Raw genomic sequence first — 27,402 nt, forward strand, 5'->3', positions numbered from 1 at the left:
TGGGACTGTGTTAGTAGAGTTGCAGTTGTCTCGCCTGGCTCACCATCATTTAACATGAGAAAAATCAGAGAACAACTGCCCTCATCATATCACAGTTACTTGACTGGGTTGACAGTGCTTTTTTGGTGCTTAAAAAGTTGTCATTAGTTCTGTTCGGCAAATCTAAAGAGCAGTCAGTCAGTGAGGATCTTCCTGGACTTTATTCTTTAGCTAGTGTCTGCCTTCTTAGCCTGAGAGGGGTTACTTCTCCTGTACTTTTACCTCTCTACACTGCTGACATTCATATACTGTTTTTCATTTGTGTTGTGTGACTAGGCACTTACCTTTTGTTTCCATAACTTACCTATAGACTATTACTTTGAATCCATGTGACTATTTTCATGGCTACTAGTAAATGTATATATCTGAAGTAACTGTAAGTTATCTATCTTTAAAAGTCTTCTTTATTGTCTAACTATAATATGCCTACCAAAATACCCCTGTCATCTTGGTATTGTAATTAAAGGAAAGCTCCACGAAGGCAGAGATTTTTTAAAAATCTATTTTGCTGATTTCTGTATTCTCCCTACTTGTCAGATCACTTTCATTTTGCTTGAACAAATGAAAAGGTATTACTACTTTTATAGTAAAAGCATCCTTTGAGATAATGATTTTTAAAACTGCAGAGTCTATCTTCCCTCTCCCCAGTTAAACTGTAGCCAACTTGTGTAGTTTTTCCAGGTTGCATATTTCTATAAGGAGATTGTTATGTATATATTATTTTCTAATTGGATTTCTATGCTAACCATTATTGTTTCCTTAAAGGCAAATGTTCTCTAGTTACCCAACTACCACTGTGCTTCCCACGCGTCGTGCACAGACTCCTCCAATATCATCGTTACCAACCTCTCCTTCTGATGAAGTAGGAAGAAGGCAGAGCTTAACTTCTCCTGATTCCCAGTCAGCAAGGCCAACCAACCGCACAGGTGTGTGTGCTGTCATGCACTTTGACACCCAGACCTTGGCATTCCATGTGGGTGGGACTTGATTATGTGGGCATTGTGTTTTGTCGTCACTAAAACAGTGGTTTTTAACTTTTTGTTTTGTATTGGGGTATAGCTGATTAACAATGTTGTGGTAGTTTCAGGTGAACAATGAAAAGACTCAGCCATACATATACATGTATCCATTCTCCCCCAAACCCCTTTCCCATCCAGGCTGCCACATAGCATTGAGCAGAGTTCCATGTACTATACAGTAGATCCTTGTTGGTTATCCTTTTTTTTTTAATTGATTTTTTTTATTGAAGGATAATTGCTTTACAGAATTTTGTTGTTTTCTGCAAATGTTAACATGAAGCACCCATAGGTATACATATATCCCCTCCCTTTTTGAAGCTCCCCCCCATCTCCCTCGCCTTCCCACCCCTCTAGGTTGATACAGAGCCCCTGTTTGAGTTTCCTGAGCCACACAGCAAATTCCCATTGGCTCTGTGTTTTACATATGGTAATGTAAGTTTCCATGTTACTCTTGCCATACTTCTCATCCTGTCCTCCCTTCTCCCCATGTCCATAAGTCTATTCTCTATGTGTGTTTCTCCATTGCTGCCCTGTGAACAAATTCTTCAGTACCATTTTTCTAGATTCCATATATATGCATCAGAATATGATATTTCTCTTTCTCTTTCTGACTGAGGTCCTACTCTGTAGATCAGTACGTCAGGCACTTAAAGGGGCATGCTGGGTGGGGTCCTACTCTGTAGTTCAGTGTATCAGGCGTTTAATGGGCCAAGCTTTCTGTTGTTCAGCTGCCCATGCTGGCGTGAAGGGGGAAAGAGGCTATGGTGATGGCTCCATCCCCTACACGTGACTCAGCAGTATCGCCTTGCTTCCATGGCTGCCCAGCTTTGCTCCACAGGCAATTCCTACCACAATCTCCTCCCTCACCTCCCCTCAATCTGTCTCTCCACAGTCAATAGCAGCCCTCACCCTGGCATTCCTCCACAATCTCTAAACTCCAGCTCCCACCCTCCATGCCTTCCAGGGTACCTGCATCTCTGTCCTGGTTATGTATGGCTGCGGCAAGGACTGTCTGATTCTCATTCCATTTAGGCTGCCACAGATGAGCTGTTTCACTCTCAGCCTTAGATGTTTCTTCTCTGACTCAGACAGTTGCCCCGATGTGGGGATGGGACCCCTGCTTCAGTCTCCCAGCCCACTGAGGGCAGGTCCAGTCCTACTAACACTCCTGTTTTCCCCCCTAGTTCCTTCAACCTACTGAGTTTTGCGTGGTTCTATATGTTCTTTTCAGCTGGTCAGGTACTCCCATCTGTTTTCAGCTGGTGTTCTGCATGCTCTTCTATGTCTGAAGGTATATTCCTGATGTATCTGTGGAGAGGGATGTACTCCACGTCCACCTGCTCCTCTGCCATCTTGTCCTCCAAGTTAGTTATCCATTTTAAATATAGCAGTGTGTACGTGACATCCCAAACTTTCTAACTTGTCCCTTCCCCTTGGCAACTGTAAGGTCATTTTCTAAGTCTTTGAGTCTCTTTCTGGTAAAACAGTGCTTTTAATTAAAGGGAATCTTCCTCATCAAACTGAGCTGTCTTCTCTGTTTTGAAGCTGTAGATTGAATTATGCCTTTTTTATAGAGAAATTGTGAGTGTTAGTTGCTCAGTCATGTCGACTCTTTGCAGCCCTGTGGACTGTAGCCCATGGCAAGAATTCTCCAGGCAAGAATCCTGGAGTGGGTAGCCATTCCCTTCTCCAGGGTATTTTTCTGACCCAGGGATTGAACCCAGGGTCACCTGCATTGCAGGCAGATTCTTTACCATATGAGCCACCAGGGAAGCACCCAGAGGTCTTGGGAAATTCCGTGTGTTTTTCCCTTCATATTGTAGTTTTCTAGAAGTTTTTGTGTATTTTTTTTTAATTTTCCATGTCTGTTTAACATACTCAGTCTTTCCTCTGCCTTATGGAATACATGCAATAACAGTTCTCATTATTAAAACAGTTATGTTCTGTGAACACAGAATTAGCAAAAACGGAACCACTATTCCTGGTGAAAATACAGGGCTAGTTTTCTGCGAGCTTCTGATCACACTCTGTCAACTGATCAAAATACAATCTTATTTTATGTGTGTTTCAATTTAAAGACACTATATTTAATATAATGTATTATTGATTCATTAGCATTGAACTCATGGCTAGGAGCACTATTAACTCATGCCTTTGTGAAGCTTAACATATATTTTCTCCGTAAGGCACATTGGAGCCTTCTTGCACTTAGGAACACCAGACAGCATTTCAGTGCTACACTTGGAGGCTATTTTAAACAATGAAATCACCAACAAAAAGCACAAAACATGCAAAAAAAAAGTACACTAAATGACATGAAAAGGATACTTGTTATAGTCTGAAAACTGAAACAAGAATACACAGCATCACCTTGTTTGACCTTAGCTGGAAATAAATGCATCAGGAGACTGAATCTTTTGGTCATCCTGTGCATGTGTGACTCTGAAAGTGCCATGAGTATTGATTTTGGAGTTATAAATCAATTTTAGTGAGTAAATTATCGGCAGATATGGAATCTACAAATGAGCGTCAACTGTATTTATGGTATCTGTTTTAATATCTTGTACTTAATTTATCAATTCTCTCATTTATAGGTCTGTTTCTAGTAACTAATTTATCTCTTCATTTTGAATTGTGCTTTCTTGATTCTTTGCATGTTTGGTAACTTTTTATTGGATACCAGACATTGTGAATTTTACCTAGTTGAGTGCTGGATATTCTGTACTTTTGTAATTGTACTTTAACTTTGTTCTAGAATACAGTTAAGTAACTTGAAAACAATTGGATTCTTTCAAGACTTCCTTTTAAGCTTTGTTAGGTGGGACCAGGACAACCTTCAGTTTGTTTAGTATTCTATCCAGTGCTTTATGCCTTATTACAAAGTTTTTTTTCATTCTGGCTTGTTGTAACACAGATGCTTCCCAACCTTATATGAGCTCTAAGGATTGTTCTGCCTGCTGCTTCTGGGTGATTCTTTCCCTGGCTTTGGATAGTTGTATTAGCATCAGCTGAAGGCTTGAGGTGACGAGGACCCTCTGCACATTTCTGGAGTTCTCTGTATAGGTCTCTCTTCTTTCTATACAGATGAAAAGAGTATCCTACCCTGGTGTCTGGTATCCTACCCTGTTAGTTCTAGCCACCTTTGAATCTGTACTTTGTCTCCACCATTCAGAGAGACCCCTAAGTGTAGCTTGAATTTACCTTCCCTGACCTGCAGGTTTGGAAATTTTTTCCAGGCCATAAGCTAAGACAGTTTTACACCTTGCCTCATTTGATTCCCTTCTTTGAGGATTACCATCCCACACTGCCTATCATCCATCTGCAGACTGTTTGGTAATTTTTGTCTTTTTTTTTTAGTTGCTTAAGGTGAGGGTAAATCTAGCCTTTGTTACTCTTTCATGGCAAGGTGAACTTCAACAGATACATCAGGGCTATCACCACTGTAGCAGTAATGACTTTTTTTCTAAGCAAAAATAAGAATGATAGTCTTCCCTCCTTCCCTTCTTCCTTACTAATCCAATTCGAAAGCCATTAAGTGAGGCCAATCTAGGTAGGCATTCATGCCAGCAGGGTAAGGGAGGTGTGTGGCATGGTAGCCCAGAGTGGGTTGTCAGAGCCAGGTTTGGGTGAAAAAAACTTCTGTGTGTGGAGTGGCCTGGCATAGAGCTTTTTGAGTCCAGGTGGGTTGAGAAGTGTCCTCATAGTCTGGCACTAGGTGTCAGAGCCATGTAGGTTGAAGAGGGCCTCCACTGGCAACTGTCCACTGAGAGAGCCTTGGAGCAGTGATGCTTCAATAGCAGTACACATGCCTAGTGCCAAAATCCTATCTTCTAAATACTATTCTCTATTAAAAGAAACCTTGATCTTCTGAGAGAAGTGGCACTTCGGGTCTGAGTATGAGATGAGTGTAGAATGGCTTGTGCCACAAAGTGGTGAAATACTCAGAGAATGATGGACACAGGCCTGAAGGACATATAAATTAGAATGGAAGGGCATCCACTGGTCAAATCTGGGAGATTGGAGACATAAAAAACAATAATTACACTAACAGATAATAACTCTTGAATGCAAAAAGAATCTATGACCATGAAAAAGGAGGAGCTTTGCTTTAGAGTGAAGTACCAACTGATGAATCTGAAAGCACTGATGGACTTTAAAATACCATCATTTGTCAGCTATCATAGTGATAATTAATTCAGCCAGTAAACATAAACGAGTTGGACTGTGAAGAAAGCTGAGCGCCGAAGAACTGATGCTTTTGAACTGTGGTGTTGGAGAAGACTCTTGAGAGTCCCTTGGACTGCAAGGAGATCCAACCAGTCCATCCTAAAGGAGATCAGTCCTGGGTGTTCTTTGGAAGGACTGATGCTAAAGCTGAAACTCCAATACTTTGGCCACCTCATGCGAAGAGTTGACCATTGGAAAAGACCCTGATGCTGGGAGGGATTGGGGGCAGGAGGAGAAGGGGACCACAGAGGATGAGATGGCTGGATGACATCACCGACTCAATGGACGTGAGTTTGAGTGAACTCTGGGAGTTGGTGATGGACAGGGAGGCCTGGCGTGCTGCGATTCATGGGGTCGCAAAGAGCCGGACACGACTGAGCGACTGAACTGAACTGAAACATAAACGAAAGTGGAAGTGTTAGTCACACAGTCTCGTCCGACTCTGCAGCCCCATGGACTGAGCCCACCAGGCTCCTCTGTCCATGGGATTCTCCAGGCAAGAATACTGGAGTGGGTAGTCAATCCCTTCTCTAGGGGATCTTCCTGACTCAGGGAACAAACCTGGGTCTCTAGCATTGCAGGTGGATTCTTTACAGTCTGAGCCACCAGGGAAGCCCCAACATAATAAATGCTGAGTGAAACTTTGATGAAGAATCAGATATTTACATATTCTCATAGTTTTTTCTCCACAAATACTTATTAATTACAAAGGAAAAGAAAGAGTTAATTTTACAGTGGAGAAACCTGGCAGATACCAGCTTAACTCAAGTAATCAAAGTTTCATCATCAGTAATGAGACAAAATAAAATCATGGACCATCTAATAGAATGCAGTAAGAAGGCAACTTCAGTTCTGTGATACTCCTGCAAAAAGCACAACCTGAATCTAATCATGAGGAAATAGCAGACACCAGATTGAGGGACTTTCTACCCTGTAACTGGCCTGGAATCTTCTAAATATCGGAGGCTAAAGAGACATGAAAAATTAAATGTAAAGATTATTCTGGATTGGATCCTTTGCTGTAAAAAACATCAGGACTTTCTTTGAAACTAGAATCTGGATTAGATGATAATTGTGAATTTCCTGACTAGATAGTTGCATTGTGGTTATGCAGGAGAATGTTGTTATTTGTAGGAGTGATGTATTAGTATATTCAGGGAAGCTGGAACATTATGTCTTTTACTTATTCTCCAGTAGTTCAGGGTAAAAGAACTTTTTGTACTGTTCTGTAAAATTTCTGTAAAATTAAAAACTTTTTGTAAATAGAAAACTTTTAAAAAAGAAAATATTAACCATTGTTTTCAGCAAGTTTATTTCATAATAGCTGGTTTATCTTTAAGAAAAACCTTAATCACATTCAATTAGTGAATTCTTTAACATTTCATTAAATTTAGACAGTATTAAGAAAATTGGGAATTATGGTCACTAAAGGAACACTTTTTACTCGTGGTATATAGTGATATTTAGGACTTTACCTCTGTTTCTTTTGTTTCAGCCTTGTCAGACCCAAGCAGTAGACTTTCAACTTCTCCTCCTCCTCCAGCGATTGCAGTACCCTTGTTAGAAATGGGGTTCTCTCTCCGGCAGATTGCGAAAGCCATGGAAGCCACAGGTACTGTAACTTTTCAAGTATCAATATATGCAGATATGAGAAACATGATCTTTATTAAGGGTGATATGTTTTTTAAGAGGCCATAAAGCTTGATAAGATTTTTAATACAAGATTTAATTACAGTTGCATCATAGCAAGCACTCTTAAACTGATAGCAGGAATAATTATTTTGCCCGAAGTCAATATTAGACCTTTTTTCCACCCGTTCAGGTGCTCGAGGCGAGGCTGATGCCCAGAACATCACCGTCCTTGCCATGTGGATGATAGAGCACCCTGGGCATGAGGATGAGGAAGAGCCCCAGTCAGGCAGCACAGCAGACTCAAGGCACGGAGCAGCAGTTGCAGGCAGTGGTGGGAAGTCAAATGATCCCTGTTATTTGCAGTCACCAGGAGACATACCGTCAGCTGATGCTGCTGAAATGGAGGAAGGCTTTAGTGAAAGGTGAAATTCCAATTTCCATATTCCTGTTCCATGTGTTATAAATGGTGCCTCAAGAGCCCCACTTATGTCCCTTCATAGGTGCTTCCAGTGTATAAGGTTGTTAAGTAGAGATATATGAAAAGATGGACATTTCAGTTACAAGTTTATGTTTCTGTGAAGGGTGAAAATGACATGACAGGTTTTGACTTGAATGATATTTTTATGAAAATAAGGAAATAATTTTAATATAAAGTTGCTGAAAAGAACAACTAAAAACTAAAATGTTTATTCTGAAATAAAATAAACATGTTGGTAAAATAATTTTATTATATGTTAAATAACTAGAATGTTCATTTTTATATAATTGATTTAATGCATTCAATAGAAATGGATTCAGTAGAAATCTTTGTGTCTCTTAATATAGGTTTATATTTTCATCTCACCTTTAGTTTTTAATATCCAGTGCAATGCACCCTTTTTTAAAGTTGCAAAACAACTTCTGTAATAATGCCTAGCCTAAAAAGAAATGTAGAAACCAACATAACATTGTAAAGCAATTATCATGCAATTAAAAAAAATGTAATAAAGTATTCTGTAATTCTTTCTAAAATGCTCCTCATTCAGCACTTCTTATGACTTTAAATCTTCATTTCATTTTAGTTCATGAAGTCATATTGGGGCTTGTATCTTATATTAATCTTCAGGCTTTTTCTGACAAGCTCAGTGAATATTTCCATAACTTATTTTGAAATATCTGTTGTTCCAAGGCAAGGATTCCCAGTCATTTCAGATTTTCAGTATATAATCATTTAAGATTTAGTTAAGGCTATTGACCTCATTTGAATTTAAACTTGTATTAAGCATAATTTCATGGTTGGTGTATTTCAAAATCAGATAACATTACTGCTCAGAGCAATATGACATTTATAACTTAGGAACTTTGCCAAGCACAAAAGATATATTTCAAAATTTTATCATAAACATACTGTTCTTGATAATACTTGGAGGAAAATGTACTGCAGGCAAGTTAGTACCTGTGTTTTCTGTTCATGATGATTTTTTAAAATGTGCATTGCTTTCAAATTTGCACTTTTAGTGCTGATAATCTGGATCATGCAGAGAATGCAGCTTCTGGAAGTGGACCGCCGGCTAGGGGTCGCTCAGCAGTAACAAGAAGGCACAAGTTTGATTTAGCTGCTCGAACATTGCTAGCAAGAGCAGGTAAGTATATGTTTCATATCCTTCTCTTTATGAAAGTATTATATAGTTTGTTTATATTTTAAAGTCAATGTATAAGCAACATTAAAGAAGATATAGATTAATAATATTAAATATTCAGTACCTCCACATTCAAAGAGCAACTATTTGCATATTTCTATGCATTTATATAATTTTATTTAATTTAAATCACAGCATACATTCATAAATTTGTTTTTAAGTTCCCTCTGGATGCAGAAGGCTATAGTAGTCACTTGCAGATATTGAGAAATTTCATAAATGCTGTCTCTGCCCTCAAGAAACATAATTTAAGAAGTGAAGATACATGTTTAAGATATCACAGGTGAGAAGGAACTAGAAAGAGTTCTGTGCCAAGTAGGCACTGGTTTTTCTGATGTACTTTGTGGACTTCAGGGCTTCACTACTAGGTAAGGCCCTGGATAAGCAAAAAAGTATTTTTTCGTTACATTAGTAAATATTTTGAGGATTATGTTATTGGCATATGAAATGTAAGTTATAGGGAATATATTTTCCAAACTGAAATCTAGAATATGTTTTTTGTCAAAGCAGAGTTTAATCCTTGAATTCTTAAAACATAAATAATGATTCAGTAGTTTATAGGAACAGTCATTGAGACTGTCCTAGAACATATAGGATGTATATTTAATATATAGTGAAAGGGACTGATTTTAAAAAACTGAAAGGATAATGACAGCCCACATTTACTGAGTGTTCTTCTGTATAACAAACTTTATAAAATATTTTACACGGACTATCTTATTTAAACCTATCAGCAACTGTGCAAGGTATGAATGCTATTATCCCCATTTCACAGAAGAAGAAGCACATATGATAGGTAAAGTTTTATGTTTATGATCTGGAGTCCAGTAAGTCAGCTGAGATAGGCTCTTACCTGCGTTGTACGGCAGTTAAGAACTGGCGAAATATTCAGAATTATTTTATACATGCAAATAAAATGCCTTTCTTGTTTTGTTCTGAGCGGGGTTATACCGCTCTGTGCAGGCCCACAGGAATCAAAGTCGGAGAGAAGGAATATCTTTGCAACAAGACCCAGGGGCGTTGTATGACTTTAATTTAGATGAGGAATTGGAAATTGATCTTGATGATGAAGCGATGGAAGCTATGTTTGGACAAGACCTGACCAGTGACAATGATATTCTGGGAATGTGGATCCCAGAGGTACTGGATTGGCCTACCTGGGTGTGTGTGACTGCAGCGGGGGCTGCTCTGACTTATTTTCCTGCCCTCCTGTTCATATAGCTTACTAATAACAGCCTTGCCTAGAGTTGTAACACTCTGAAAAGTCTGACATCTCATCCTAAAGTTTGGGGCTCTAACACTTGAGGTTACTTTGATACCTACAAACTAATAAGAAAAAGTCTCTCTTGTTGCTTTCTCTGTGCGATTTTATTGCTTCTCTCCCCAGACTAGATGAATAGAGCCATATTGTGATCATTTGATTCTAATATCAAAGAGATTACAAATAAGCATCAGGTCCCAATCAACTCTGCTGGGTATTTAACATGGCTGCTGTGCTTATCTTGCTGTTGAATGCATGCTCTTCTCCTTCATAGGTTCTATTTAATCACTGCAATGCCTCATTCTAGGAGCCAGTGCCACCTAGATCTTGTAAATACGTCCATCAAAGGGCAGGGTACATGGTGGGTTTGTATGTTTACACTGTTTAGCATTATACTTTTTGTAGCAGGGAAACTGAGAAGTTCACAAGTATAAGTTTTATAGGGAAAATCATATATTAAGTTAATAAGATAAATTAATCTAAATGACTTCTTAGAGATTCAGAAAATAGATACGCATGTTATGATCAGATAAAAGTTTTCATTGGAGGGATTTTAAATCATTGAGATGAGGCAGATTGTTTGTATTAATAATTTTTTTCTCAGTAGTATAGTCAGTTACTTTTATTGTCACTTAGTGTGAGGAAGGGGCAAAGAACACCTTCAGACCATGTGATCTGAATTTTGATTTGTTATAGCTTTGATGAACATCTTGCAAATATTCCAGCATATGTAAACAAGTAGTTTAGTATAAATGATCTACTTACCTCTTAATTATATGTTAATTTGACTAATCATGTGATATGAAATCATTTTGTGCAGCATGTTTGTGAGTCTGAAGACAGGGAAGAAGTGGTGGTGTGTGAGCTGTGTGAATGCAGTGTCGTCAACTTCAATCAGCACATGAAGAGAAATCACCCAGGCTGCGGGCGGAGCGCAAACCGCCAGGGCTATCGCAGCAACGGCTCCTATGTGGATGGCTGGTTTGGTGGTGAATGTGGGAGTGGAAATCCATACTACCTGCTATGTGGCAGCTGCAGGGAAAAGTACTTAGCCCTGAAGACCAAATCCAAGGCAACAAGTTCTGAAAGGTACCTTGAAGTTGTGTAGATATCCAGATGCTCTGACTGAAGTATATAAAAGTATCTCTCATTAAGACATGGGGATTGTAGTTTTCTTCATGTGAAGAATTACCTGAAATGGCAAACCACTCCAGTACCCTTGTCTGGAGAATCCCATGGATGGAGGAGCCTGGTGGGTTACAGTCCACGGGGTTGCACAGAGTTGGACACGACTGAGCGACTTCAATTTCACTTTACTTTTTTCCTTTATAAAGTCCTGTGATTGCTGAATTTAGATACAGGGATGAGGGAAGTGGAAGAATTCAAGTTCCTGCCAGAGGTGGCAGTCTATAGTCTGGGAACAGTGGTATGGTCTCAGGTCCTTCACTGGAGTTTGACTATATTAATCTTAAATTTGTTAACAAATTGTGAGTGGGACCTTTGCTTTAACCTTCAGGAGGCTTATGTTCCTCTTTTTCCTTTGTTTTTTTTTCACCATATTTTTGACATCTTGATTAAGATCTTTTTTCTTGATTAAAAAAATAGACTATTTAGATTAAATGAGCTTCCATGAAAATATTACTTCTTTATATTCCTAAATAGCAATTAATAGCTAATGAATAAGGTTTTTGCTCATTAATAAATAAATTGGGGGGAAAAAAAGATTTATGTTGGTCACTCAGAAACCTCCACAGTTATTTGATAAAATAGTCACTGATTTTGTAAACACCTACATACCAGTGGTTTTTATTACATTAGCCCGTAACATGAAGGGACTTCCCAGGTGGCGCCTAGTGGTAAAGAACCCACCTGCCAATGCAGGAGACACAGGAGACCCAGTTTCGATCCCTCAGTTGGGAAGATCCCCTGGAGGAGGAAATGGCAACCCACTCCAGTATTCTTGCCTGGAGAATCCCATGGACAGAGGAGCCTGGTGGGCTACAGTCTATGAGGTTGTAAAGAGTCGGACATGACTGAGCAACTAACACTTTCACTTTCCATAACATGAAACTTACTTTTTTATTTTGTGTTGCTTTATTAATGACCTTTAAAATGTCCTAATGACATAATTTGCGCTTTGGAGTAATAATTGTTTTATATGAAAACACAATGTTCTTTGTGTTTGGTGCAGGTACAAAGGACAAGCTCCAGATCTTATTGGCAAGCAGGACAGTGTGTATGAAGGTAGTTGTTTTGAGAACCTCTTTATTTCACATGTATTTTTGTATATACCTTCTACTTAACATCTGTTACTAAAACTTAACCTTCGTATGTTTCTCTGTATTTACGTACATGTTAACTTAAATTTCCCCCCAAAAGTTCAAGATAGTATGATAGCAATAGCCCTAGTTTTAAAAGTCAAGGGAAAAAGACCTGGGTTCTAATATTTTCCCACAGGATGTTAATTTCTGTGTGGCATGTATATTTTTTCAAAGTAGGTTAAGTATGAAGTATTAATACATTTTGAATTTTCATCCTAATTGTGGAAAGTAAAAACTAAAGAAGTGAGCATCAGTTTATCTGGAGCATTCATTGATTTGGAATAACTCATTTCCTAATGATTGTGGACAGGGTCAGTTACTCTTTGTTGGCCCCATAACAATATTTTTTATTAGTTGAAACCTCCATTACCAACTGTAGCATGGGCTATTGGTTTAAATGGATTTGCTCTCACTCCCTTTCCCTTAGTCCCACTGTTCCTCCAGAGTGCAGTTTAGTTGGATCACCAGGAGATGGTGCTATATTTTATTTTGTAGGCACTGACTAGGCTTTCAGTCCATCTGCATCTTAGACCTATCTCACAATAACCATTGCCAGCAGGGTTGTGTCATGTTTATATTTACATACCATCCATTTCTTTCTTTATAAACTCCAGAAGACTGGGACATGTTGGATGTTGATGAAGATGAAAAGCTAACAGGTGAAGAAGAGTTTGAATTACTTGCTGGCCCTCTTGGTTTAAACGACCGCCGCATTGTACCAGAACCAGTTCAGTTCCCTGACAGTGATCCATTAGGAGCATCAGTAGCAATGGTAACAGCAACCAACAGTATGGAAGAGACTCTGATGCAAATAGGTAAACTTGGAATGCTGATTGGCATGGATTTTATAGAGTCTGTATTAATTTGCTTATTAGAAAAGTAAATAATAAGGCAGAGGTTAATAATAATGAGTTCAATATTTTCTATCCCATCAACTATCTTTAGCCAGGTGTTTAATGTTTTGAAGGTATAATGTAATACTAACTTCTGATTCTTTTGTTTTTATAAAATATTCAAATGATAAAAAGAATTTATAAAATGCAAAGTTTTTTTTTTTTAACTTTGTGTTAAGAGAAACCTGGAAACAAAAACTATTTTGTAGTATTTTTTAATTTGGGTGAATATGTACTCAAAGCATATTTTTTAAACTATATTTTTTCTATATGTTAATATCAGTGGAAGTGATACATGAGCAAAAATAAAACCAAAAAATTTAAGAATCATATTTTTCCTATAATAAATTATTGACTTAGAAATATCTGTTTCTCTCAAACCATCTTCTATATAACAGTTTTATGGATGAGCAAAATACATTGATTTGCTTTATTTCCTAGAAGCCTAGAACCTAGCTACCTAGGGAAAATTTTTCAGTAGTTTGGCTATTTTTTCCCTTACCTTCTTGAAAACTGAGCAAAATCTTATGTTTTTCAGGTTGCCATGGCTCTGTAGAAAAGAGTTCCTCTGGGAGAATAACATTGGGTGAACAGGCAGCTGCCTTAGCAAATCCTCATGACCGGGTGGTTGCTTTAAGGAGAGTGACGGCTGCTGCTCAGGTTCTTCTGGCCAGAACCATGGTCATGAGAGCTCTGTCTCTTCTCTCAGTCAGGTAAGTGTTATTTTGTGTCAAAAAATGCTAAGTTAGCTTCTTGTACATATTGGACAGGAAGGAGTCTGGTATTGTTTGGGAAGAAGAAATAGAAGTTTGAGAAACTTGAATAACTACTGTTGAATGAAAGAAATTAGACAATAGTCATCATTATTATTCATTCATTCATTCAGTCAGTCAGTCAGTTGTTCAATTAATGTTTGGGTCTTTTTAGGCAGAAAATATAGCCGTTATAATAACTGAGTAAACTGCAAGCATTTGATTATCTGAAATGGGAAACTAAGACCATTGATCCATTTGGTGTAGGGTAAAACTAGAAGGTTGAGTGAATTTTTCTGCAGAGTTTACCAACTGTATAGCTAAGTCAGCCTGTGTATTGTGGAGGCCCCTGCTGTGTTCATACTGTGGAGTATAATGTTAAAAAAGGGAAGAGAACCAAGAATACTTAAAAGACATCCATTTAAGAAATGATCAAGTAGGGATATTTAACAGTAAATCAGTGAAGACTGAAGGACCCTGAAAGAAACTGAAAATTTAGATGAGACTATATGATGTTGGCTCAAGAATATAGACAGTTTGGTCTATGGAAAACGAACTTCAGAAACTAACTCATACATGTAGATTAACATTTGATTTATAATTTAATTTATGACAGTGCTTACATTGCAGAGCAACGAGGAAAGGGTAATCTTTTCAGTAACTTGGGCTAGGTCATAGTTTATTCACTTCAGCAAAAAAGTGAGTCTTGGCTCCAACCTCAAACTGTATAAAAGCCAGTATTTTCAAGTGATCACACCATCGTGATTATCTTGGTCATGAAGATATTTTTGTACAGTTCTTCTGTGTATTCTTGTCATCTCTTCTTAATATCTTCTGCTTCTGTTAGGTCCATACCATTTCTGTCCTTTATCGAGCCCATCTTTGGATGAAATGTTCCTTTGGTATCTCTGACTTTCTTGAAGAGACCTCTAGTCTTTCCCATTCTGTTGTTTTCCTCTATTTCTTTGCATTGATCGCTGAAGAATGCTTTTTTACCTCTTCTTGCTATTCTTTGGAACTCTGCATTCAGATGTTTATCTCTTTCCTTTTCTCCTTTGCTTTTCGCTTCTCTTCTTTTCACAGCTATTTGTAAGGCCTCCCCAGACAGCCATTTTGCTTTTTTGCATTTCTTTTCCACGGGGATGGTCTTGATCCCTGTCTCCTGTACAACGTCACGAACCTCATTCCATAGTTCATCAGGCACTCTTATCTATCAGATCTAGGCCCTTAAATCTGTTTCTCACTTCCACTGTATAATCATAAGGGATTTGATTTAGGTCATACCAGAATGGTCTGGTGGTTTTCCCTACTTTCTTCAATTTAAGTCTGAATTTGGCAATAAGGAGTTCATGGTCTGAGCCACAGTCAGCTCCTGGTCTTGGTTTTGCTGACTGTTACAGAGCTTCTCCATCTTTGGCTGCAAAGAATATAATCAATCTGATTTCGGTGTTGTTGGAAGAGGGTGTTTGTTATGACCAGTGCATTTTCTTGGCAAAGCTCTATTAGTCTTTGCCCTGCTTTATTCCATATTCCAAGGCCAAATTTGCCTGTTACTCCAGGTGTTTCTTGACTTTCTACTTTCGCATTCCAGTCCCCTATAATGAAAAGGACATCTTTTTTGGGTGTTAGTTCTAAAAGGTCTTGTAGGTCTTCATAGAACCATTCAACTTCAGCTTCTTCAGCGTTACTGGTTGGGGCATAGACTTGGATTACTGTGATATTGAATGGTTTGCCTTGGAAACGAACAGAGATCATTCTGTCATTTTTGCGATTGCATCCAAGTACTGCATTTCGGACTCATTTTGACCATGATGGCTACTCCATTTCTTCTGAGGGAAGAAGAAATTATATCTACCCACAGTAGTAGATATAATGGTCATCTGAGTTAAATTCACCCATTCCAGTCCATTTCAGTTCGCTGATTCCTAGAATGTCGACATTAACTCTTGCCATCTCTTGTTTGACCACTTCCAATTTGCCTTGATTCACAGACCTGACATTCCAGGTTCCTATGCAATATTGCTCCTTACAGCATCGGACCTTACTTCTATCACCAGTCACATCCACAGCTGGGTATTGTTTTTGCTTTGGCTCCATCCCTTCATTCTTTCTGGAGTTATTTCTCCACTGATCTCCAGTAACATATTGGGCGCCTGCTGACCTGGGGAGTTTCTCTTTTAGTATCCTGTCATTTTGCCTTTTCATACTGTTCATGGGGTTCTCAAGGCAAGAAATATCAATAACCTCAGATATGCAGATGACACCACCCTTATGGCAGAAAGTGAAGAGGAACTAAAAAGCCTCTTGATGAAAGTGAAAGAGGAGAGTGAAAAAGTTGGCTTAAAGCTCAACATTCAGAAAACGAAGATCATGGCATCCGGTCCCATCACTTCATGGGAAATAGATGGGGAAACAGTGGAAACAGTGTCAGACTTTATTTTTCTGGGCTCCAAAATCACTGCAGATGGTGACTGCAGCCATGAAATTAAAAGACGCTTACTCCTTGGAAGGAAAGTTATGACCAACCTAGATAGCATATTCAAAAGCAGAGACATTACTTGGCCAACAAAGGTTTGTCTAGTCAAGGCTATGGTTTTTCCTGTGGTCATGTATGGATGTGAGAGTTGGACTGTGAAGAAAGCTAAGCGCCGAAGAGTTGATGCTTTTGAACTGTGGTGTTGGAGAAGACTCCTGAGAGTCCCTTGGACTGCAAGGAGATCCAACCAGTCCATTCTGAAGGAGATCAGCCCTGGGATTTCTTTGGAAGGAATGATGCTAAAGCTGAAACTCCAGTACTTTGTCCACCTCATGCGAAGAGTTGACTCATTGGAAAAGACTCTGATGCTGGGAGGGATTGGGGGCAGGAGGAGAAGGGGCCGACAGAGGATGAGATGGCTAGATGGCATCACTAACTCGATGGACGTGAGTCTCAGTGAACTCCGGGAGTTGGTGATGGACAGGGAGGCCTGGCGTGCTGCAATTCATGGGGTCGCAAAGAGTCGGACATGACTGAGCGACTGATCTTTTGGTCTACATGTAAAACATAAATCAGTAACATTTCTGTAAGATAATGAAGATTTTACTCTTGATCTTAGAACAAGCAGAGATTTCTTAAGCAACTCACAAAAGGCATTCACTTTAAAGAAAAACATTGATAAATTGGACTACGTTAAAAAAGAACTTTGGTTCAGCAAAAGTCATATAGGAAGTAAAAAGTCAGAAAGAAAAAAAAAAGCCATGGAATGGGAGATAACCAACAAAATATATAAAGTATTCTTAAAATCCAATAAGAGAAAGAAAAAGAAAAATGGACACAGTACAAAATAATTTAAAAGATCTTGAAATGGTCAGTAAACATGAACAGAAAAATGTTCAGCCCCATTACTCTTCAGAGAAATGAAAGTAGGGTACGACTATACACCCATCAAAATGGCTAAAATTTAAAAGACTGAGGGGAGAAAAGTGATCATGAGGATGTGAAACATCTAGACCTCTCACACACTGCTAGTGCAAAAATAAATTAGGATAGTTACTTTGGAAAACTCATAGATAGTACCAACTAAACGTGAGTATTAATGTACTTATGACCCAGGAAAACACTTCTGGGTATATATCCAACAGACATGCTTACATACGTGTACCCAGAGGTGTCGGAAAGAGCATTCATTCTTTCATCGGAAAGAACGGCAGTGCCATTCATAATAGCCCCATGCTCTCATCTGTATAGAGAAATGAATTATGGTAAATTTCATTTATATAGGCAGCCATATCTTTTTCTATTGCACTCTATTGTGCTTTACAGATATTAGTTTGTTTTTTTTTTTTAACAAATTGAAGGTTTGTGGCAGCCCTGAGTTGAACAAGTCTGTTGGCACCATTTTTCCAATAACATTTGCTCATTTCATGTCTCTGTATCACATTTTGGTAATTCTTGGACTGTTTCAAGCTTTTTCATTATTATATTTGTTATGGTGACCTGTGATCTACTGATCACATCTTTGATGTTACTGTTCCAAAAAGATTACTGAAGGCTTAGATGATTAACATTTTTTAGCATTAAAGTATTTTTAAATTGAGCTGTGTATGGCATCCGGTCCCACCACTTCATGGGAAATAGATGGGGAAACAGTGGAAACAGTGTCAGACTTTATTTTTCTGGGCTCCAAAATCACTGCAAATGGTGACTGCAGCCATGAAATTAAAAGACGCTTACTCCTTGGAAGGAAAGTTATGACCAACCTAGATAGCATATTCAAAAGCAGAGACATTACTTGGCCAGCAAAGGTTCATCTAGTCAAGGCTATGGTTTTTCCTGTGGTCATGTATGGATGTGAGAGTTGGACTGTGAAGAAGGCTGAGCGCCAAAGAGTTGATGCTTTTGAACTGTGGTGTTGGAGAAGACTCCTGAGAGTCCCTTGGACTGCAAGGACATCCAACCAGTCCATTCTGAAGGAGATCAGCCCTGGGATTTCTTTGGAAGGAATGATGCTAAAGCTGAAACTCCAGTACTTTGGCCACTTCATGCGAAGAGTTGACTCATTGGAAAAGACTCTGATGCTGGGAGGGATTGGGGGCGGGAGGAGAAGGGGCCGACAGAGGATGAGATGGCTGGATGGCATCACTAACTCGACGGACGTGAGTCTCAGTGAACTCCGGGAGTTGGTGATGGACAGGGAGGCCTGGTGTGCTGTGATTCATGGGGTCGCAAAGAGTCGGACACGACTGAGCGACTGATCTGATCTGATCTGATGTATTAATGCATTGTTCTTCTAGGCATAATGCTGTTGCACCCTTAACAGACTACAGTATAATGTAAGCATGACTTTTATATGCACTGGAAAACAAAAAAAATTTGGCCTTCTAAATTGCAGTATTCATTTTATTGTCATGGCCTGGAACTGAACCCACATCTGCTGTGGGTGAAAATGAATAACTGCTGCTAATACTGCAACAGCATGGATGAATCTTACAAGCATAATATTGAATAAAAGAAGCCAGACATAAGAGAATACACACTTTATTATCCTATCTGTATGAAGTTCAAAAACAAGCAAAACTGATTTATGGCCTTAACCATCAGAATAGTAGTTATTTTAGAGGGCCTGGACGTTGAGAAGGGCCCAAGTCGTCTTCTAGGGTGTAGGTAGTGTTCTGTTTCTTGATCTGGAAGGTGGTTACATAGGTTTGTTCAGTTTGTGAAAATTCACGGTTTATGAACATTCCTCTAAATTATACTTTGATAATTCAGATATACTTCAAGTGTATGTCGATATTTATTAAAACAAAAGTTTCAATAACAGTTTCCAGGTTTTTATTTTTGGACATCTGTTACAATACATACATGCATACATACAGTAGGACATGTATGACTAGGATGGTGCACCTTGCCTTTTATTTTGGTTGTTGGTGCTATGGATTGTATGTGGGGCTCCAGATGGTCACTTAAGTCTGTTTTCTTTATGTATCTAAAGTGTGTTCTTTTTCTGGCAGTGGTTCCAGTTGTAGCCTGGCTGCTGGTCTCGAATCTCTGGGGCTTACCGATATCCGGACTTTGGTTCGACTCATGTGCTTGGCTGCAGCAGGGAGAGCGGGCCTCTCCACCAGTCCTTCTGCCGTGGCAAGCGCTTCAGAACGCTCACGAGGCGGGCACAGCAAGGCCAACAAGCCCATTTCCTGCCTGGCCTATCTGAGCACAGCAGTGGGATGTCTAGCATCAAACACTCCTAGTGCTGCAAAGCTCCTGGTGCAGTTATGTACACAGGTAGGGTAGTAGTTTTCAGTGCTTTTCTTATTGTATAGCTTTTTCCAACCAATTCTTAAAGAAACTTGTGAAGTAAAAAGCTTCTTTTCCAAAATTAAAAATTAAATGTATTTGTTCTGATTGCCTCTTCAGAACTTGATTTCTGCTGCCACAGGTGTAAATCTAACCACAGTTGACGATCCAATTCAGCGAAAGTTTCTACCTAGCTTTCTCCGAGGAATTGCTGAAGAGAATAAGCTTGTAACCTCCCCAAATTTTGTTGTAACTCAGGCTCTTGTGGCATTACTAGCAGACAAAGGGGCCAAATTGAGACCTAATTATGATAAGTCAGAAGTTGAAAAGAAAGGTAAGTTTCATATGATTTAAATATACAGTCTTTTAATCAATGTTTTTAAAAATGTTTCTTCATTGTTATATGTGATGAATTATATAACAACATATACCATAGAAGTGACAGATTCAGGAATTAGATCTGATAGAAAAGAGTGCCTGAAGAACTGTGGTTGGAGGTTTGTGACATTGTACAGGAGACAGTACATCTCCAAAAAAAAGAAATGCAAAAAAGCAAAATGGTTGTCTGAGAAGGCCTTACAAATAGCTGAGAAAAGAAGAGAAGCAAAAGGCAAAGGAGAAAAGGAAAGATATACCCATCTGAATGCAGAGTTCCAATGAATAGCAAGGAGAGATAAGAAAGCCTTCCTCAGTAATCAATGCAAAGAAATAGAGGAAAACAATAGAATTGGAAAGACTAGCGATCTCTTCAAGAAAATTAGAGATACCAAGGGAACATTTCACGCAAAGATGGAAACAATAAAAGACAGAAATGGTATGGACCTGTCAGAAACAGAAGATGCTACGAAGAGGTGGAAAGAATACACAGAAGAACTATACAAAAAAGGTCTTCATGACGCAGATAACCTTGATGGTGTGATCACTCACCTAGAGCCAGACATCCTGGAATTCGAAGTCAGATGGGCCTTAGGAAGCACCACTATGACAAAGCTATGGAGGTGATGGAATTACAGTTGAGCTATTTCAAATCCTAAGAGATGATGCTGTGAAAGTGCTGCACTTAATATGCCAGCAAATTTGGAAAACTCAGCAGTGGCCGCAGAACTGGAAAAGATCAGTTTTCATTCCAATCCCAAAGAATGGCCATGCCAAAGAATATTCAGACTACTGCACAGTTGCACTCATGTCACACACTAGCAAAGTAATGCTCAAAATTCTCCAAGCGAGGCTTCAACAGTACATGAACTGTGAACTTCCAGATGTTCAAGCTATATTTAGAAAAGCCAGTGATCAAATTGCCAGCATTCATTGGATCATAAAAAAAGCAAGAGAGTTCCAGAAAAACATCTGCTTTATTGACTATGCCAAAGCCTTTGACTGTGTGGATCACAATAAACTGTGGAAAATTCTTAAAAGAGATGAGAATACCAGACCACCTTACCTGCCACCTGTGAAACCTGTATGCAGATCAAGAAGCAGCAGTTAGAACTGAACATGGAACAACATACTGGTTCCAAATTGGGAAAGGAGTACGTCAAGGCTGTATATTGTCACCCTGCTTATTTAACTTATATGCAGAGTACATCATGTGAAATGCTGGGCTGGATGAAGCACAAGCTGGAATCAAGATTGATGGGAGAAATATTAATAACCTCAGATATGCAGATGATACCACACTTATGGAAGAAAGAGCCTAAAGAGCCTCTTGATGAAAGTGAAAGTGGAGAGTGAAAAAGCTGGCTTAAACGTCAAGATTCGAAAAATGAAGATCATGGCATCTGGTCCCATCACTTCATGGTAAATAGATGGGAAAACAGTGGAAACAGTGACAGACTTTATTTTCTTGGGCTCCAAAATCACTGTAGATGGTGATTGCAGCCATGAAATTAAAAGATGCTTTCTCCTTGGAAGAAAAGCTATGACAAATCTAGACAGCATGTTAAAAAGTAGAGACGTTGCTTTGCCAACAAAGGTCCATCTAGTCAAAGCTATGATTTTTTCATAAGTCATGTATGGATGTGTGTGTTGGACCATAAAGAAGGCTGAGCACTGAAGAATTGATGCTTTTGAACTGTGGCATTGGAGAAGACTCTTGAGAGTCCCTTGGAAAGCAAGGAGATCAAACCAGTCAATCGTAAAGGATATGAGTCCTGAATATTCATTGGAATGACTGATGCTGAAGCTGAAACTCCCAATACTTTGGCCACCTGATGCAAAGAGCTGTCTCACTAGAAAAGACCTTGCTATTGGGAAAGATTGAAGGCAGGAGAAGGGAACGACATAGGATGAGATGATTGGATGGCATCACTGACTCAATGGACGTGAGTTTGAGCAAGCTCTGGGAGATGAAGGACAGGGAAGCCTGGCGTGCTGCAGTCCATGGGGTTGCCAAGAGTTGGACATGACTGAGCACCTGAGCAATGTGTAGTTAAGTTAGATCATAAGAAAAGTGCCTGGATACGTTTTCATTGTGCATGGAAATAAATACTAGAAAATATACCAAATTTGTCTTTTTTAATTAGATTATTTTATTTGATTATGGTTTGAGTAACCATAGATAATAATCACGGTAGGTTTCTGTAATATAATTTATATAAAGTAATGCTGTTTTTCTCTTTGTCTTAAAACGATATACTTGAAGGGACTACTTAAATACACTATGTACCCTTCTCTTCACCATTTGGCCAAGAGAGATGGTCTTTTGGATCTATCAAGGCAGTCCCTTGATTGGCTATTAAGATCACTTTTGAGCAGCAGAAGCCAAACTCTTAAATTTTTAGGACATGCTTGCTCTGCCCTGGTCTTAAACTGATGTCTGCTGTATTCTCAGTCTATGTATCCTTAGAGCAAAGACTGTTGATTAATGTATATAAATGTATATTTGCAGTGAATCGGATTTATTATGGAATTTTATGTGAGATAAATGCTTTATAACTTGTATGCATATCTTAGTGAAATGACTACTTGAGAAAGTGCTAATTCTTAAAAGATGGGTTAACCCGTTTTTGTTTGTTCACCAGCACCAGCTCTCACCCGGGCATCATTTCATTGTTTTGTCTAAGCAGGTTTAACTGCCCAATTGTATGCCCATCCTCCCTGTGACCCTTCTGCTGCAGGCCCTCTGGAGCTGGCTAACGCCCTGGCAGCCTGCTGCCTCTCCTCGAGGCTGTCCTCGCAGCACAGGCAGTGGGCTGCTCAGCAGCTCGTGCGCACTCTTGCCGCACATGACCGCGACAACCAGACTGCTCCACAGACGCTTGCTGATATGGGAGGAGATCTCAGAAAATGCTCCTTTATCAAGTTGGAGGCGCATCAGAACAGAGTGTGTATTTTAAGCCCCAAGTGTGTTGATCACCTTATGTAAGATAAAATAGTTTCTGCTGTTCTCCAGGAGCTGAAAGTTTAGATCATGGGGTGTGTATATGTGTGTCTCTCTTTCTCTGTTTCTCTCTCTCTCTTACGCACGTACATGTGTGTGCTAAATTATCAGTATTTGCTAGTTACCGACTCTCCTTTCTCTACATGTGTATGTTGCATGCTGTATAATCGGATACAAATGGGAACATCAGATGGGGAATGAGAAGAAAACCAAAGGAATAACCTCACGAAAGATAAGAGCTTATATATGCAAGAGGAGAAGAAGTTGACCCTACTGTTTTAATCTAACCCACTTAGGCCCCTGAGCAGTGACAAGGGAACTTTAGGAAATGAAGACTGACCTCTACTTTCCCAATTTAAAAATCATTTTTTAGTCTTATAATTTGTTTCATAGAACATATTGAATACTTCTATTTTGTTGGATTAAAAAACATTTTTTAATTAAACAAACATGTTTAATTAAGATTGTAACAAGTCTAAGATAATTCAAATGAGTTTGGGCATAGTATTTTAAAGGTATATCTCATATAGGTGTATATTTACAAGCCAATTAGAAAGAATTAGACCATGCATACTGTTTTATAACATGGATACTTTTACAATTTCATGGTAGATTTAATTTTCATTTGATAGAACTCTTTCAAATTACAGAATCATTTGAGTTAAAACTTGCTCACATATTGCTGGACTTTTTATCTTTACTAGGTAATGACTTGTGTTTGGTGTAATAAAAAAGGACTGTTGGCTACAAGTGGCAATGATGGCACCATCCGGGTTTGGAATGTCACCAAGAAGCAGTATTCACTGCAACAGACCTGTGTGTTCAACAGATTGTGAGTAATGGCGTTAGTTCCCTTGGGTAACATTTAAAAATAGGAGAATCCTAAACATGCTTCATCTTGGTTGTGTTAGTATAATCAAATTGTCACTAAAGTTTTTTACAATTTTTTATTTCAGAACAGTTTCCAATGTGTTGTTTTGGTTTTTTGCAAGATAGTATTTAATTAATTAATTAATTTTTGGCTGCACTGGGTCTTCATTGCTGGGCATGGGCTTTCTCTAGTTGTGGTGAGTAGCGGGTACACTCTAGTTGCAGTGCACGAGCTTCTCATTGGGTGACTTCTCTCGTTGCGGAGCACAGGCTCTAGGCACAGGGGCTTCAGTAGTTGCGTTGCACAAACTTAGTTGCCTCTCAGCATGTAGAATCTTCCCAGACCAGGGATCGAATCCCTGTCCCCTGCATTGGCAGATGGTCTCTCAACCACTGGACCACCAAGTCCTGCTAGATAGTAACTTAGAAGATAAAAATATTAACTGTCAATATCTGGACTTACTCAGAATTAAATCAGGGTCTACTCTGCTAACATGTTCAATTCTACAAAACAATAGGCTTATTTTCCATCATTCTTCAAGGATTATTTAGGAATTAAGAGTAATGATATTTCTTCTATAGCACAGTGTAGTATTTTTTCTATTTTTATAGCTAAATATAAAACTTCCCTAGCTATTAGGCAAGCAAGAATCAGTGTGCCCTGAGCAATAATCATATGTATAAACCATGCAGAATCAGAATATCTTTGTTGACAAATTATGTAGTACATTAAATGATGAATTGTCTAAGTAATACTCTTTTGTAATTCTACAATTTTCACATTATGAGAAACACTAGCAATTATGTGATTGTCAAATACTACTGGCCAAGCTTTTGAAATGTAAGAATCTCTGTTTATGTACTACGGTCTATATAAAACCCTTATTTTAAGATTTAGGATTTAGTTTCCTTTTGGATGATGGATTAGAATTCCATACTTACCTGTTGTATTCTAGGGAAGGTGATGCTGAGGAAAGCCTAGGATCACCCAGTGATCCAAGTTTCTCACCTGTTTCCTGGAGTATCAGTGGCAAATACCTAGCTGGGGCTTTGGAAAAGATGGTGAATATCTGGCAAGTTAATGGTAAGAGGCACATAAATACTAGTAAACTACTGAAGGTACTCTTTCTCTTAGCCTTCTAAGTTCAAACATTGGCTTCCCTTCACCTTGAATCTCACAATCTGTTTACCAACTGTGGAAATCTATGCATAGTATGATTTAAATTAAAGAAATAGTGTTCATTTCCTGACTTTCATTTCTAAGAGTTTCAATTAACCTGGTAATTGTAAACTAAAAATTCCTTTTATGTACCATTCAGCATTCAGCCTAGGATTAGAGAAGTAGCAATCACTACATTTCCAGCTATGTGTTCTTTTGAATCAGTTGAAATATTTCTGTTAATTTTGTCTCTTCCACAGGTACAAACTCTTGTTGATTTTTAATATATCTCTGGAAAATAAAAATTATTATTGTAATCTTTGGCTTACCAGTATTTTTATTTGCTTTTGCTTAATTGAGAAATTGCTAGCCTTAACTATAGATGAATTTCATATGTTAATTTGGTTTTCAGTAATTATTAGGAAAATTAAGTGGCATTTGTATACTGACATTTCCTTTATTCTTTCTCGTATAAAAGCTATCTCTTTTTGCTATTAATAGTTACAGAAAAACTCGATTTGATAATCAAATGTAGTATATAAATGAAGGATCCAGCCTTGCAGTCTTATTCATTAGTAGGCTATTATGAAATTGGGAACTGCTTTGAGCGTGTTAAATAGTACTTCTTTTTGTTATTGCTCTTAAGAATTAAATGACAACTAGTTAACATTTTTTCCTTCTCTAGGAGGAAAAGGGTTAGTAGATATTCAGCCTCATTGGGTATCTGCTCTGGCTTGGCCAGAAGAGGGTCCATCTACAGCCTGGTCAGGAGAGTCTCCAGAATTGTTGTTGGTGGGACGGATGGATGGATCTCTAGGACTGATTGAAGTTGTTGATGTATCCACCATGCACCGTCGAGAACTGGAGCATTGCTATCGAAAGGATGGTAAATGATTAGACTTGTATCTGGTTGAGAAAGTGTTCCCTCTAATCAAATAGATATACTCTTTCAGCAAATGCTGAGTAAATAAAAAATTTTGGTTTTGTTTTCTAAATTGCCCAGTTGGTATTTCATTTTAGTTAGCTGCTAAGTTGAAAGATAGTTCTCTATCAACTCCTACCACACATTACTGCCAAAATAAGACCTAAATTACTATTTATCTTTTGTGTAAGTGTCTGAACACTTATAGTGCTCTTGAGGTCTCTCTACAAAGTTGAGAATGTCCAAGAGGAAAAAAGATAATAACCATTGATGGAGATGAAATTGTTAACAAATGTGTGAAATTAAGGAAATGAGGAAGGAGGAGGAGGAGAGGGATGTTCCTGATTTGAGAGTCATACTAGGAAGCCTTTCACTTATTTTCTCACTCTCTTCATTTTGGATGGCTCAGCATCATACTGAACAGTTCTGTTAGATGATTTGGGGGAGTAGGATATCTCACAGATCCTAGGCCCAGCTTCTGTGGTACTCTTTTAACAGAACAGAACAGGTTTTTTGGTTTGTTTTTTTTGTTGTTGTTGTTTTTTTTTAGATTTTTAAAATAGATAATACCATCATATGGTTCAAAAATTTTAGTTTAAAAAGATACAGTGGGAAATTCCCTGGCAGTCCAGTGGTTAGGACTCTGTACTTCCACTGCAGGGGACACAGATTTGATCCCTGTTCAAGGAACTAAGATCCCACATGCCACAAGGCATGGCAAAAAAAGAAATAAAAAGGTTTACAATGCAAAGCCTTTCTCACATTTACTCAACTCCCATGTCCCCATTGTACTCCCACAGAAACTGTTTTTTACTTCTTTTGTAGCCTTCTGGTATTACATATACTAAAACAAATATGGATATAGATTGTTAGAATATAACATGTTTGATAGATTATGCAAACACACAGAATAGGCAATATTAAGCAAAAGAAAGGGTAGGTAATTTTTTACCTAAGAGTTGGATTATTTCACTTGTTAGTTTCATGGTAGATTCTGGTCCAAAAGGAGAGAGCCTAAAATGACTTAAAATCAGCAAGGGAATTCAATTTTTGTTTCTCTTTTTCAAAAACCACTTGAAAAGAATGAAAGATTAAAAATGAGATACTCCTTATCACTTACAAATAACACCTTTAAAGTGGGTTGCATGAAATCCCTGCTCTAAGCCTACATTTTGTCTAAATGCATTAAAGAGATGTTTGTAAACTTACTTCCAGTAGTTGTAGTGGTATATATTTGTTGCAAAGTCTCTTTTAAAGTGAGACAACGACAAATAAGTCTCTCATTTTCTTTATAAAATTTTTATTTTGTTTTTATCATGTTAGTGTCTGTAACTTGCATTGCTTGGTTCAGTGAAGACAGACCATTTGCAGTGGGATATTTTGATGGAAAATTGTTACTGGGAACAAAGGAACCACTTGAGAAAGGAGGCATTGTTCTAATTGATGCACATAAGGTAAAGCATCTTTACCAAATTA

At 38.4% G+C, this 27,402-nt stretch overlaps 1 protein-coding gene across 14 annotated transcripts in view; it reads left to right on the top strand.

Annotated features, from left to right (window-relative positions):
- The window catches only part of HERC1 (HECT and RLD domain containing E3 ubiquitin protein ligase family member 1), a 228,712-nt gene that overhangs the window by 164,200 nt on the left and 37,110 nt on the right, over positions 1–27,402 (top strand). For 10 of the 14 annotated variants that reach the window (XM_070797433.1, XM_070797430.1, XM_070797428.1 and 7 more), the window contains 16 exons: positions 805–965; positions 6,781–6,897; positions 7,108–7,339; positions 8,415–8,539; positions 9,537–9,757; positions 10,678–10,946; positions 12,049–12,101; positions 12,793–12,993; positions 13,610–13,784; positions 19,314–19,584; positions 19,717–19,930; positions 22,662–22,918; positions 23,680–23,807; positions 24,802–24,929; positions 25,690–25,890; positions 27,250–27,380. In XM_070797433.1, coding sequence (XP_070653534.1) covers positions 805–965; positions 6,781–6,897; positions 7,108–7,339; positions 8,415–8,539; positions 9,537–9,757; positions 10,678–10,946; positions 12,049–12,101; positions 12,793–12,993; positions 13,610–13,784; positions 19,314–19,584; positions 19,717–19,930; positions 22,662–22,918; positions 23,680–23,807; positions 24,802–24,929; positions 25,690–25,890; positions 27,250–27,380 — 2,884 coding nt within the window. The remainder of the gene's footprint in view (positions 1–804; positions 966–6,780; positions 6,898–7,107; positions 7,340–8,414; positions 8,540–9,536; positions 9,758–10,677; positions 10,947–12,048; positions 12,102–12,792; positions 12,994–13,609; positions 13,785–19,313; positions 19,585–19,716; positions 19,931–22,661; positions 22,919–23,679; positions 23,808–24,801; positions 24,930–25,689; positions 25,891–27,249; positions 27,381–27,402) is intronic. The other 4 variants (XM_070797441.1, XM_070797442.1, XM_070797435.1 and 1 more) reach the window with 3 other exon arrangements.

Source organism: Bos indicus, chromosome 10 (genome assembly GCF_029378745.1).
Source record: "Bos indicus isolate NIAB-ARS_2022 breed Sahiwal x Tharparkar chromosome 10, NIAB-ARS_B.indTharparkar_mat_pri_1.0, whole genome shotgun sequence".
In the NCBI taxonomy this organism is placed as follows: domain Eukaryota; kingdom Metazoa; phylum Chordata; class Mammalia; order Artiodactyla; family Bovidae; genus Bos; species Bos indicus.